General features: G+C 32.5%; 1 protein-coding gene across 1 annotated transcript in view; it reads right to left on the reverse strand.

Annotated features, from left to right (window-relative positions):
• Positions 1 to 8,747: 8,747 nt before the first annotated feature.
• The window catches only part of LOC145292131 (integrator complex subunit 10-like), a 60,047-nt gene continuing 55,578 nt past the window's right edge, over positions 8,748 to 13,216 (reverse strand). Inside the window, exons 16-17 of the mRNA XM_080138237.1 lie at positions 11,794 to 11,890; positions 8,748 to 10,164 (exon numbers count right to left, since the gene is read on the reverse strand). Coding sequence (XP_079994363.1) covers positions 10,002 to 10,164; positions 11,794 to 11,890 — 260 coding nt within the window. The 3' untranslated portion in view covers positions 8,748 to 10,001. The remainder of the gene's footprint in view (positions 10,165 to 11,793; positions 11,891 to 13,216) is intronic.

Consider the following 13,216-nt stretch of genomic DNA (forward strand, 5'->3'; position numbering starts at 1 on the left):
AACTATCTAAGAACACTGCCAGGCACATAAAGTACCTTTCATAGAAATCAGCTCAGTTATCTCGGAGTTCACACCATAGGGAACAAACTCACACATACAAAGTTCCTTATATATATATATATATATATATATATATATATATATATATATATATATATATAATGTTTATAGTAAATATAAATTATTTTTTATATTCTTTTTAAAGAAAAACTTATTCTGAGACCAAGTTAAATTGTGTGTTAACAAAAACTAAATAAATTTTTAATAATTTGGTTTTATTGTTATAAAAATTTGAATTAAACTTGATGGTGAGAAGAAATCTAGCAAAATTCTTGCTAGAAATCTCAGGTTCAGAAACAAAGTGATCGATATTTTATTTTACTCTTTAGATTATTTACATTTCAAAACATTTTTCATTGTTCTGGCAGTTATCGTTTTCACGTTTCAGACATTGTACTTTCCAGACTTATTTCAGGTTCTTTTGACATAGTCGATGAAATTCTACCAATTTTGAATAGAACCGTTTACTTAATCTTGGAAGGTTACTGACTACAGCAAAAAGCACCTGAAGATTCACAGAGTACAACGAGGGAAAAGTTTTTGAAAACCCGCACAACTGAAATGAAGCAAATGTAATGGATGTGAATTTCATCTCAAAAATATAAAATATTTAGTTTTCTTGTTTGCATTTTTTTTGCTTCTTCAGTTTTTTGCATTTTTCCATCTCCAAGCTTCGAATTGAATGTCTTTGAAACCTTAATTCATCACGCGATAATGAAAACCTTTTTATGATTGCCAAATGCAAGGAGAGAGAAATAGTACTTAAATTTTTGCCTCCTACATCTGTACACAACAAATCCTATGCAAGTTCATCTACAATAATTTGTTTATATTTTGTTTACAAATCCAAGTCAAACATGTCAAATATAACTACTGATAATGTGTTCTTTTTAAGAAATCTCCATTTTTAGCATATAAGGGCAGATAATCCTGTTTGTCTTACAAAACGAAAAATAACCTATTGTTATTATTATACTAAAGCTAACTTAATCAAAGTTTGTTTCCCTCAGACATTTTTTCCGAGATATTTTAAATCATTAAATACATGCTAAAATACTTCTTGATTTTAAAATTGAGTTATGCTTTCCTTATGGGATAAGCTGATTTACCTATTTCAGAAATAATTGACTTGCCCAGAGAAAATAAATATAGTTACATTTAACACTTCGATTTGTTGTAGTTATGGCCCCAGAATCATGATGTGTACTTCTGTAAAATACTTTTGTTAAAACACTCTTTTGATAATTATACCACTGTGTTTGTTTGAATTATTACCAAACTGTAAGGTCACAACCATTTCTAAAAAAAAAAAAAAAAAAAAAAAAAAAAAAAAAATCAAAATTGATTTTTTCATTGTTGTAATTAACCATAATTTGAAATTTACTCACCAAGTCACTCATCTCTCAAGTTTCTGTCTCTTATTCTCACCCTCTCTCACTGTAAGTTGGTTGTAACTGCCTCTCTTTCACCCACCCACTTGCTCTTATTTCATAGTTTTTAACAACTCACTTTTCGGTACTCTTGCATAATTTGACCCGGATCCTCGCGATTTCCCATCAAGCCCGGATCGGGCGAGACCGGCAATCATCAGCGTCGACCAAGCGTTGTTCAAATGTTGAAACGCTAATCCGACTTTAGTTTGTAACTGTAAGCAGGCGACAATCGAATTGGAAGAAAGTAACTACTGAAAAAAATGACAGCCATGGGAATAAATCTGTGCATGCTTGAAAAATACATGGAAACGCCGATGCAGACAATTTCCTTTTGTCAGGAAAAGAAATTGCTTTCTCAAAGAATGAGATGCAACAAATGTTTACTAAAAAAAAAAAAAGAAATTGTGTAAAGGATGTCTTCTCCCGGCGGTGTACCAGTGGTCAGTGTAGACAGTGGGTGTCATTGCACACAGGATCGTTTTTTGCACATTCCAATTTGGATATTGCAACAATAGTGAAAATAATCTATTTATGGGCCTTCGAAATGGTGACACTAAAAAATATTAAGAGAGAATGTGGTGTTATATCCGAACACACGTACACGGATTGGAAGAACTTTCTGAGGGAAATTTTTTTTTTTTTTTTTTTTTTTTTTTTTTTTTACATAGGCATCACCACTTATCAAGGCCAAGAGGCCACTCAAGGATAAGGGTTAAAGAGTGTACACTAGAAATTGGACAATATATTAATCATTAGTAATGAAAATTTGGTAAATTAGATAACTTATATAGAACGGCTCATCAAGAACTTATTTACGTTAGACTTGAACACAACCATATTGTAGTCAGCCGGAAAGCAGGAAAACGGAAGACAATTCCACAGGCGAGCAGTTCTAAGAAAGAAGCTTTGTTCATGGAATCTACGTTTAAGTTTAGGCACAGATAAAGAGTGGGGGGAATTATTGATAGTGTGTACAGCTAGACGAGTGTTTCTTGTGAAAGTTTGGCGAGGGGGGACCATAGATTGAAGCTCAGTTGAACACTTTCCATGAAAATAACGATACATCAGAGACAAACTCGCAACATCTCTTCTGTGAGATAGAGGTTGCAAGGAAGAGAAAAGGACATCTCCTACGAGGCTATGAAGTCTATTTTGCACTCTATCAAGGCAGGACAAGTCCTTTCTAGCAGCTCCTGCCCAGATGTGGCAACAATATTCCATCCTTGGACATACCTGACTCTTATATAGATAGAGAATAGCATCAGCAGTGAGATATTTACCGGATCGATAGAAAGATCCCACCATTTTTCCAGCGGCCTTGGCAACAGATTTGATGTACGTGTTCCATTTAAGATCAGGAGTAAAGGTCAAGCCCAGAAGCTTGTCAAAACTTGAGGCCACCTGAAGACGAGAGCCATTCATTTCAATTGATGCCAGATGTGGATCAGAATGTTGATGATGTAAAGAGAGAAGCTTGGTTTTAGATGCATTAAAATTAACCAGCCACTCCTTTCCCCATTGTACTACGTGCTCAAGATCAGAGGAGAGAGAATTGGATAGAACTTGGTCGTTTACTGTCTTAGATGTGCTACCATAAATGGTAGTGTTGTCAGCATAAATGTCAACAAATGATGTAAGGATGTGATTTGGAAGATCATTAATGTAGATCAGGAAAAGAGTTGGGCCAAGGATGGACCCCTGAGGGACACCAGCATTAATACTGTGAGCTTCTGATTTTTGCCCCTCAACTACTACTCTTATGAACCTATCAGAAAGAAATGATTTAATAATTGAGAAGACATTTCCAGCTATACCATAGCTAGAGATCTTATGAAGTAAACCTTTATGCCATACCCTATCAAAGGCCTTAGATATGTCAAGAGCAATTGCCTTAGAAAGGTTGCCTCCGTCGAGAGATTTGCTAATCCTATGAGATATAACTGTAAGCACATCTGCTGTAGATCTAGCAGAACGGAAACCATATTGAGTGTCACTAAGAAGGTTATTTTTGTTGAGATGGTTGATGTATTTAACACAGATTCCAGCAACTTACTCATGACGCACAGGAGACTTATTGGCCTGTACTGAGAGGGGGTGAGCGATCACCTGAATTCTTAAATACAGGGCATACTGATGAAATTTTCCAGGGAGATGGGAAACTATTCTCCTTAAGACAACGTTTAAACAGTTTTGTAAGTATGGGCGCTAGTTCAGGTTGAAGTTTTTTGAGTACTATAATTGGAATACCGTCAGGGCCAGTTGCTTTACTCGAATCAAGGTTTTTGATTAGCTTGGCAACATCACGTACAGATATACGTATATCACATGGCATGTTTTCTGATACAGGAGGAAATATTGGGGGTTGGCAGCCTTGGTCGCAAAGGGTAGAATTAGCTGAAAAGTTCTTGACAAAGAGTTTGTCTTTGTCTGATGCTGACGAGATTACCTTAGGTCCATTGATAATATTTGGGATGGAGCACACGCTTCTGTTCAGGATTCTGTTTGCTATTTGCCAAAACTGGTGGGAACCAAGCCGCTGCTCAGCTACTTTGGACAACAGATTGAGCATACAACTCTCTTGCGTTCTTTATTACTTTCTTACAATGGTTGCTGGCAGTCCTGAAAGCGGCTTTAGTTTCCATACATCTATTACGTTGGAAGCAGTGGAAAAAGTGATTTCTGTGCGCAATGGCAGCAGCACATTCTGGAGAGAACCGTGGCTGGCTGTTAGGTTTTTGCTGAAACTTTTTTGAGGGTATGAAACGGTCAATACCTACAATTAACCATTCCGTCAGGTCTAATACTATAGAGGATACATCCTTTTTAAACATGGAATGCAGAGGTAGATCAGATATAAATGTACGGAAACTATCCCAATCAGCCTTAGTGTATCGATATACTGTATGATGGAGAGGTATGTCTGGAGACATATTACATTTCATTTTTATCTTAATTGATACACAAAATTTGTCAGGAGTATTACTAATCCCCAGCAGATAGGAGGCCCAGGGGCACACTGTAGAAATTGACGAATCCTTATTCAACCGAAGAAAACATAACGTTGGGAGAATCCTAGGAGGGTTTTTTGGTCACCGTGCCAAATCAAAACGCTGAAACTCTCCTTCCAATAATAAAAAAGATTCTGCCGGGTATAACAGTCGTTTCCGACTAAAAAAGAAAATCAATATTTTTGATACAAAAAAATAATACTAATAATTAAACAAAAACTTGTACTTACATCTAACAATTATACGGGTGAACAACCTTTTTTTTTGTTTTTGCAGATAAATTAAAAAAAAACAAAAAAAAACTTGTTACTGATAAATATTATGCAAAAAAAAAAAAAAATTGTACTTACACCTAACAGTTATACCCGTAATCAACCCTTTTTTGCAGATAAATTTTAAAAAAACAAAAACTTCTTGTTGATAATTATAAAAAAAAATACAATAAATTAAATATATTTGTTTTTTTAAAGGTAGGTTTCTTGTTATTATTTGAAAATTTTAAGGGTTTTTTTTTTTCCGTTTTGTTTTGCTTTTTTTCCTTAGCCTGCGTCTGTTACGCCGCTCGGTTGTCACCGATGATTGCCAGTCTCGCCCGATCCGGGCTCGACGGGAAATCACGAGGATCCAGATCAAATTATGCAAGAGTACCCACTTTTCTATCTCTGTTTTATTATCTTTGACTGTTAATAAACTATAAAGCAGAAGGTAAGTATAGATCATTATAAACAATAGGGAATATCACAAGTATTATTAATGTTTAATCCAAGCTTAATAAGAGAATAAGAGATAAAATGAAAGAAAGAGTGAAAAGGAAATAAAGTGAGCAAACAGAAACTAATTTTAGATTTTGTCTTTTTTCTTTTTTTAATTTAATTAACTTTAATAATGTACTTTTTTGCCCAATTCAAACAATCTAACACAAGATCAGTTGGTAACCCAACGGGTCACATTTCTTTCTCGTATAAAATAATATGGATAAATTCTTGTAAAGGAACTATATCTTATAGAAAAATTGTTGTAGACAAATTCACCAGATTCCATACAGACTATTTGATGTAGAATATAAATCATTGAAATTGAAAGAAAAAAATCTCACAAGAATCATAATTACTTCCTAAAAATTTCTTCTTTCAATAAAATATTTAGAACTTATCTGAATTTTTGTTTCCAATTAAAAAAAACAAATTTCAGATTTGTGTTGTTAAATAATTTTTTTCATTTCGAGCAAATATAACCTTTTGGTTTTTTAAATTCATCACAAGATAAACATCTTATCACAAAGAATCTTAATGGTTTTTATTTTTTATTTAACTATTACCCTAATCTCTAGTTTAATTAATTTTGCTAAAATTAGCGTAAATCTTATGAAGATATTGCTTTCAACCTAAACTTCAAAACATCAGAATTTTAACTAAATATTTGTCTTTAATATTTTAAAGACTGTGAAGCTTTATTCTTTATTCAATATCTAAAAATGTTTTTCTTATTAAGAAAAAGAAAATCATTTCATGGAATAAATCAGAAGCAACCAATCTATTAATTGGAAAGCAATCTGTCATCCATTTATTCAAACATTTCAGTCAAGGAAATTTTTTTTTTTTTAGGGGGGGGGGGGTAATATCTTTTTTTTTCCTGCATTCCAAGACAAAATATTGCTCAATATTTGGAAGGAGAGGCCGGATATTAAACACTCTCTCTTATAGATACAGAAGATAGATTACCAGTTGCCAACTTTCTAGCAAGTATATTATCATAATAACTGGTATGGAAATCTCTAAACTATCCAAGGGCTAAAACCGATCATTCAAGATCAGCTCCTATTAAAGTGCTTTATGTATATGTTGTCCAGCCATCTGAATACAGAAATGCTGTTTATATCATAGAACATGTCTTTATCTCTTTTCGTCTACCAAGCCCATGAAACACCTTCAGATTTGGCTTGTGTAAGCAAACAAATTGAAAATATATTTTAAAGACCTGAAACAATCAGATTAGTAAAGGAATAGATAGTCAGTCAAAGTGTAAATTTCTGGAACAATCTATAGAACAGACAATTCAATACAAATCAGACAAAATATTGATCAACTTTGAGAATCAAACAGCTGCCATGAACACTATGTATCATCAAGCAATATAAACATGTATGAAAAGGAAATAAAAGTTACAATGAGGACCAGACTTTGATGAAAATGAATGATTTTCTTAGTTAACTATGTTTTTTGGACAGATTATTTTCTTTATCAAAATCCAGGACTTCCATGCAATATAGCCATGATAAAATAATAATCTCTAGCTTAAATACGGTTCCAGACTATGGGGAACTTTTGGTCTTTGTCTGTTGAGCAGCAATTCAATCCTTTGTACATTATTTAATATGAAAACACTATTTTAATTGATCCATTGTATACAATCAATTGAACAAAGGTTGCAATTTTACCTATAGCTTAGGGGAATAGCAGATTCATACTTTTATCAAGAATATTAGGGCTGAACATTACATTCTATACAATAAGCTATTTCATGGTGCAACTGAGAAGCTTATTGATTTTTTTTTTGGAGATGTTTTTAAGAAAAATAAATCAACTATATTCAAAAATAGATACAACATTCTGACTCATACCGGAAGTTGTATTGAAATATAAATCAATGAAAATACATAAATTATCAAAGATGTTACTCCATAGCAGATATCTTAATATTTAGCAGTAAATCCTATATTTACTGATTTAATATGTGAAATGTCTCTTGAAAAATAAATAAATTTTGTGAAGATCCGTAGCCTAAATATTGTCTTTGTTCTCGTTTATACTTTCTTTCACCATTCAGGTTTTTTTTGTTTTTTGCATTATCATCTGATGAACAGAACCAACCAATCTATTAATTGGAAAGCTAAATATATATTTTCATTTATTTCTTTTTCAACACATTTATTCATAGAATATCATTTTACATATTTTCAAATGTAGTTGTCTTAATTTCCTTAAAGACGCATAAAAAGAAGAAGCATACCTTAAAGGCATTCAGGCATGCTTCTTAGCTGTGTTATGCGCCACAACCATGAATGACCATAAGGATTGAATAGAATATAAACCGGGCACAGCTGATTTCACAGTCACAATCATCCATTGGTTCTTCATAGAATATTAACATTTTTTCATAGTAGCAGATTTGGTTAGTTTTTAGTTTTATGGCATATCAACACTTTCGGGTTTAGCAGTAATATATACATTTAGGTTAGCTATGATTAACGCTTAAGTTTATTCGATATGAGGGACAAGATGTGGCCTTGAATTCAGCTATGATCCTATCTATGAAAAAGTGGATGTGATTGGTCAATTTATTCAAGATTTGAAGTTGTTTGGATTTTTTGCTTTTGCTTTCTTTTAGTTTCCAAGATATTTTAATGATTAGATCTCTTATAAAACATAGATGCTTTTATACTGCATATAAAGGGATAAAATATTCCAACAAGACAAGTTTTTGTTAATAATATCCAATTAGTTGTTAGTAATTTTTTGTTACTAATATCCAATTAGTTGTCTCCTTCCTCAAGAACTGAACAGCTTCAAGTTGCCCATGCACCATGAGAAAAAAGTATCAAGGGAAGGAACAGGGTGACTCACACAAAAGCGGACAAAAACATGGTGATGGGACATGGTAATAAGGAATATAAAACACCTTTATTCACAAACTTCTGTTTCAAGTTTTGTTTTTGTTGCTTTTTTTGTTTTCAATTTTATTTTCATGTTTTAAAATCGGTCATTTAATGACTTTAAAAAGATACATCCTTATTAAGATGAGGATATTAGCACAAATATTGTATATTATATTGGTATCCTTTTTTTTTTAAGAGATAATGGATACCCTCTGAATGGATGTCTGTACATTGAGGAGTTTTAGTGAAGCAAGGGTTGCACAATCCCCTACTGCACTTCTCCTCACTTAGTATTGTTTAAGTCCAGTCGCAAAGATAAATCCAAGACAACCGAAATTAAAGTTCAAATAAACCGGTGAGGAATATATATATATATATATATATATGAGGGGGAAAGAGAGAGAGAGACAATGTTTTGTTACAAAGAATGTACATATGAAATTGTGCTTTCTATTAACACATTTTTCTTTTTCTTTTTGAGTGTAATGTTTTTTCTTTGTGAAATAAGAAAATTTTCACCCTGAAAACAAAAAAGAAAAGGGGGGGCGGGGTATTTTGATTTAAAAAATAAAAAATATTTGTTTTTTGGAGAGAAAAAAAAAAAATCAGAAAACCCAGCACTGGCCATAATCGACAAGGAACAAAGTCAGAGACTGATTCTAGAAATTATCTTTTTGTTCAATCATAAACATTAAAGTCGGGCTGAAAACAGTTTCAAAGATGGCCAAGGAATCGACAATGTAATAATCCAAGATGGAACCAATCCATGTTAAAAAAAACCTTCCTGAGAATTTTTTTCTTTTTGTGGTTGGAAATTTTACGATTCTTTTATATGACAGAGATGCATGTGAAAATTCCTTTTTATTTGGTTTAAGAGAAAAAAATAACCATAATAATAAGACTTGACTTTAGCCTTTAAACTGGAATTCAAGGCAGAAATTACTTTCTTTTTAGCAGTTTAAAGGCTTCAAAATTACTTTTGAATCTCACCCTAGTAAAAGACATATTAGTCACTGTTTAATTTATTAATAATAGATTCAAAAGATGATTGGCATATATTTACTATTGTAAGACACTCTTATCCAAACGTAATTTTGAAGTCTTTAAACTGCTGAATAGAAATTAATTTTTTGTGTTACATATTATGAGGGGGTAATATGCTTTTAGGGCTAAACATAAATTTGTGTTATTCACAAGTGTGACTGACAGGATCAACTATCGTTGTATGCAAGAGTAGATAACAGATTGGTTTGAGTTTTGGTCATGTGACTGAACGAATGGATTTGAAGTTATAACAGTTGCAGGTGTGAAAACATGTAAGATCCTATTAGAAGCTTTAGAACCCTTTTCTCACCTCTGATGAAAGCTACAAGAAACTCATAGTCAAGGAAAGGGATCTATAGTTAAAGTAATAAAATATATAGTTTAAGATTAAATTGTCATTGTTATCTTCATGTGTTACCATGTTCTGGCTATCTGCCAGACAGAAAAATCTGGAGATAAGCATCAAACCCGACCTACTGGAAAAAAAGAGACAAATAAAGTCAACCCCTGAATCACGAGAAAAAACAAACTTTCATGGCCCCCTTCCTCAATTAAAGAGCTATGCAATCCTGGCTTAATTTTTTTATAAGTTTAACGACAAAAGTTAAATATTATGGTACTTATGTACCTCCAAAGAAAAAAAACAAAAAAATTTCAATAAAAATTTTAAAACAAAACAGATTTTCTTATTATACATCACTGTCGTATAAAAGAATTGATTTTCCTTTGAATTTGTACACAATGAAGAATTTTTTTTGTTTCCTTTTGCAATTTTTGTTGTTGTTTGTTTTGCCAAGAAGTTCAAACGGCCATTAGACTGGCTAAGATGAGCGATTTCTCTTCTGTTAGAAATTGGTAAATCACTTTCTCAATCGGTTCGCTGCTACGAGCGATTTGTTTCTCCATTGTGGCACGGAAATCTTCCTTCACGCCTTTGTCTACTCCTCGGGTAACAGTACGCTGCCTGCAGGGAGAAAAGAACGCAAAGAAAAAAGGATAATGGGATTAAAAAAATTAAAGTGTACCAACTAAGCATTCATCTTTCAGAAATTGATTTTTAAGGCATTTGGATTTGTTTGGGACAAATATCACATTTAAAATTGTTGCTGACAAGTAGCTTTTTTATGTTGTTAAAACCTTTATTATCTTATGTATTTTCTAATAGTCTTCAATGGTCGCCATTGTAGTTTTACTGCAGGCAAGAGAAAACAAACCAAAACAATTTTTCCAAACATTCTTTGAAGATTTAATCATTTTCTGTAAACATTTTTTTAGTCTATGAGCAGTAATATTTTATCATTAAAAAAAAACAATATTCATGTAAAAGTTGTTCACAGAAATACTTCAGAGTTTTCTATTTAATTTTTTCTTTGTCAACTAAGCTCCAACCCCTGTCCCATCGCCGCAATGTTGCATCCCTGTGCCTGTTTTACAAGTATTTTAATGGAATGTGCTCTGATGAACTCATTGTACTTCTGCCTCCTCAACGTATATATCCTCGACAAACCCACTTAGCAACAAAATCACATCCTTTCACTGTTGAGGTCCTTAAATTTCAGAAAGCTTTCTACTCTAATAACTTCTTGCCTCAAACAGCTAGACTTTGGAATTCCCTTCCTGCTACCTGCTTCCCTGACTATACTAATATGCAGAAGTTTGAATGTAACATAAACCAACATCTTGTTTATCTTTCCCAGGCATTGTCTCAAATAGTAGCCCCAAGTGTCGATGTGCCTTGTTTGGGGTGAATGTGAGTAAAAAAAAAAAAAATTCATACTCACAGGGAAGCCCAACATCGCATGGGATTGAATGAGAATCAACAAATGTTCCATGCTTCTAATACCTTTATTTTCATTGAAATCAGTGACATTGCCCATTCGTCAATCAAATTGATTGATTGCCTGTTCTAGACGGAAACTCACTGCAGTGCACCAGGAGGAAGTTTGGATACATCCCTGCAGTGATTTAGTTCACAATACATTATAGTCTACATTGCACTGTAGAGAACCTGCTGTTAAATTTACAAAATTGTTTTTTTTTTATATATATAATGACTTGAATTAAAGTTTAAAATGCAAGTATCATGGTTTAATTGTACTTTAAACAGATGCACTTGTGATGTTAGGCTGTATAAAAGTGTTCTTTTATCGAAATCAGACTGTTCCTTCTTTAATTGGAATTTTTCGATTATCAATTTTCACTACTGATTGGAGGTATTTCGATACAAAACCTATCTAAGAACACTCCCAGGCACAGAAAGTACATATGTATGAACTTTCAAAAAGATCAGCCGAACCATTTTGGGGTACATAGGAAACTAATTCACACACACACACACACACACACACACAAAGTGCCTTTTTTTATATAAGTAGAGATAGTGTCTATGCTGGCAAATGATCATAGCTAAATATAGAAACTAATAAAAACAATAAGATCATCAGCATTATTGCTATTATTCAGTTTTAGTTTTTGTTTTTTGTTTTTTACTTTTAATCACTTAAAGAAAAAACACAGAAAGTAATTTAAAAATTTAAAAATATGAAAAAATAAAAAAGTTGAGTTAAAGAAAATGATGATGTTGACTACTTACTGAGCCATCACTTTTGTGCTTATTGGGAGAATATCAAGGTTGACTTTGCCTCCTTCCTGGGTTTTGATGAATGCAAATTCCTCTAAAATATCAATATCTGAAAATCACACTCAAGGAAAAACAATAATGTACAAAAAATTTATATATATATATGTGTGTGTCTGTGTGTGTATGAATTAGTTTCCTATGTACCCCAAATTTCTATGACTCTGTGCTACACACACATGTGTGTAGCACAGAGTCATAGAAATTTCCAGGTTGGTATGGGGGGGGTATTAATTAACTGGGAGAGATGCACTCTCAGTCTTCGTTAAAACATGCGTCTAGAAGGAAACTCTGATGTAAAAACCTGCAGTCTACTGTATGCTCTGTCTAACAGAAGCCATTGCACCGACAAAGATTAGCAGTAATACGAAAAAGTGTGGTTGGTTCTACACAAAGGCTTCACCACTATAAAGAAATCGTCTGTGTGGATTTCTGAACAACTTGTTGTGGCGGAACCTCATACATCGAAATTGACAGGAGAGTGATATATATATATATATATATATATATATATATATATATATATATATAGTGATTTAGGAATTTAAAAATTTGTGATTTGAAAAAATTAAATTTCAAATATAGAAATTTTATTGTATGCAAGACAAAGAATACAGTATAGTAAAAAATATTTCCTTAACCCATGAGTTTTCGATGTTTATACATCTCCTCGGAGGAAAAATATTAGCAAATATTATAAAAGGTTTGCACCTAATTTGCTAAAGGTAATAAGCATAGAAAATTAAATGTTTTGAAAGTTTTTAAATCATTTTAGCTACATAGAATAAGGAAAATTGGATATTGATGCAGCAAAAGAAAGAATATTGAACTTCAAATCGAAAGTGTATGCTAAATCTTGTAATGGAAGCTCTTGTCGGGGGACCAATAAATAAAAATTCAGAGAATTTTGCTTAATTAGTGCCTAATCATTATTGATCAAATTTTATACAAATCTGAAATATTTGAATTTTCAAATGAGACGTTAAAACCCTTTTAAAATATTCCAAAGAAACTAAAAATTTGGAGAATATTTATGATGATTAATACTTACTGTTAAACTTTCATAAAGAACTTTTACTATCTCTTAGCAAATTTGCACAAAACTAAATACAGTCCACAATAACCATCCTTATGCCTATCAGTTGTGTTCCAAAATTCCTAATAATCAGCTAATTTAGCTGCTAAGAGGTCAAACTTGAAAAAAAAAAAAACAATTGACCTTGCCAGAAGTAAATCAATTAACTGCTGAGCATGTCTGCATATACATTTTTAGCTTGAAATCACTTTCTTTATCCATCTGGCAATAGCTCAGACGACAACAATGAAGGCTGAAGCGCTGAATGTTTTGGTTTCAATTCCAGCTATGGCACTGAAGTCA

The sequence above is a fragment of the Euprymna scolopes genome, chromosome 13 (genome assembly GCF_053919585.1).
Source record: "Euprymna scolopes isolate OS-2025 chromosome 13, ASM5391958v1, whole genome shotgun sequence".
NCBI classification, from domain to species: Eukaryota; Metazoa; Mollusca; class Cephalopoda; order Sepiida; family Sepiolidae; genus Euprymna; species Euprymna scolopes.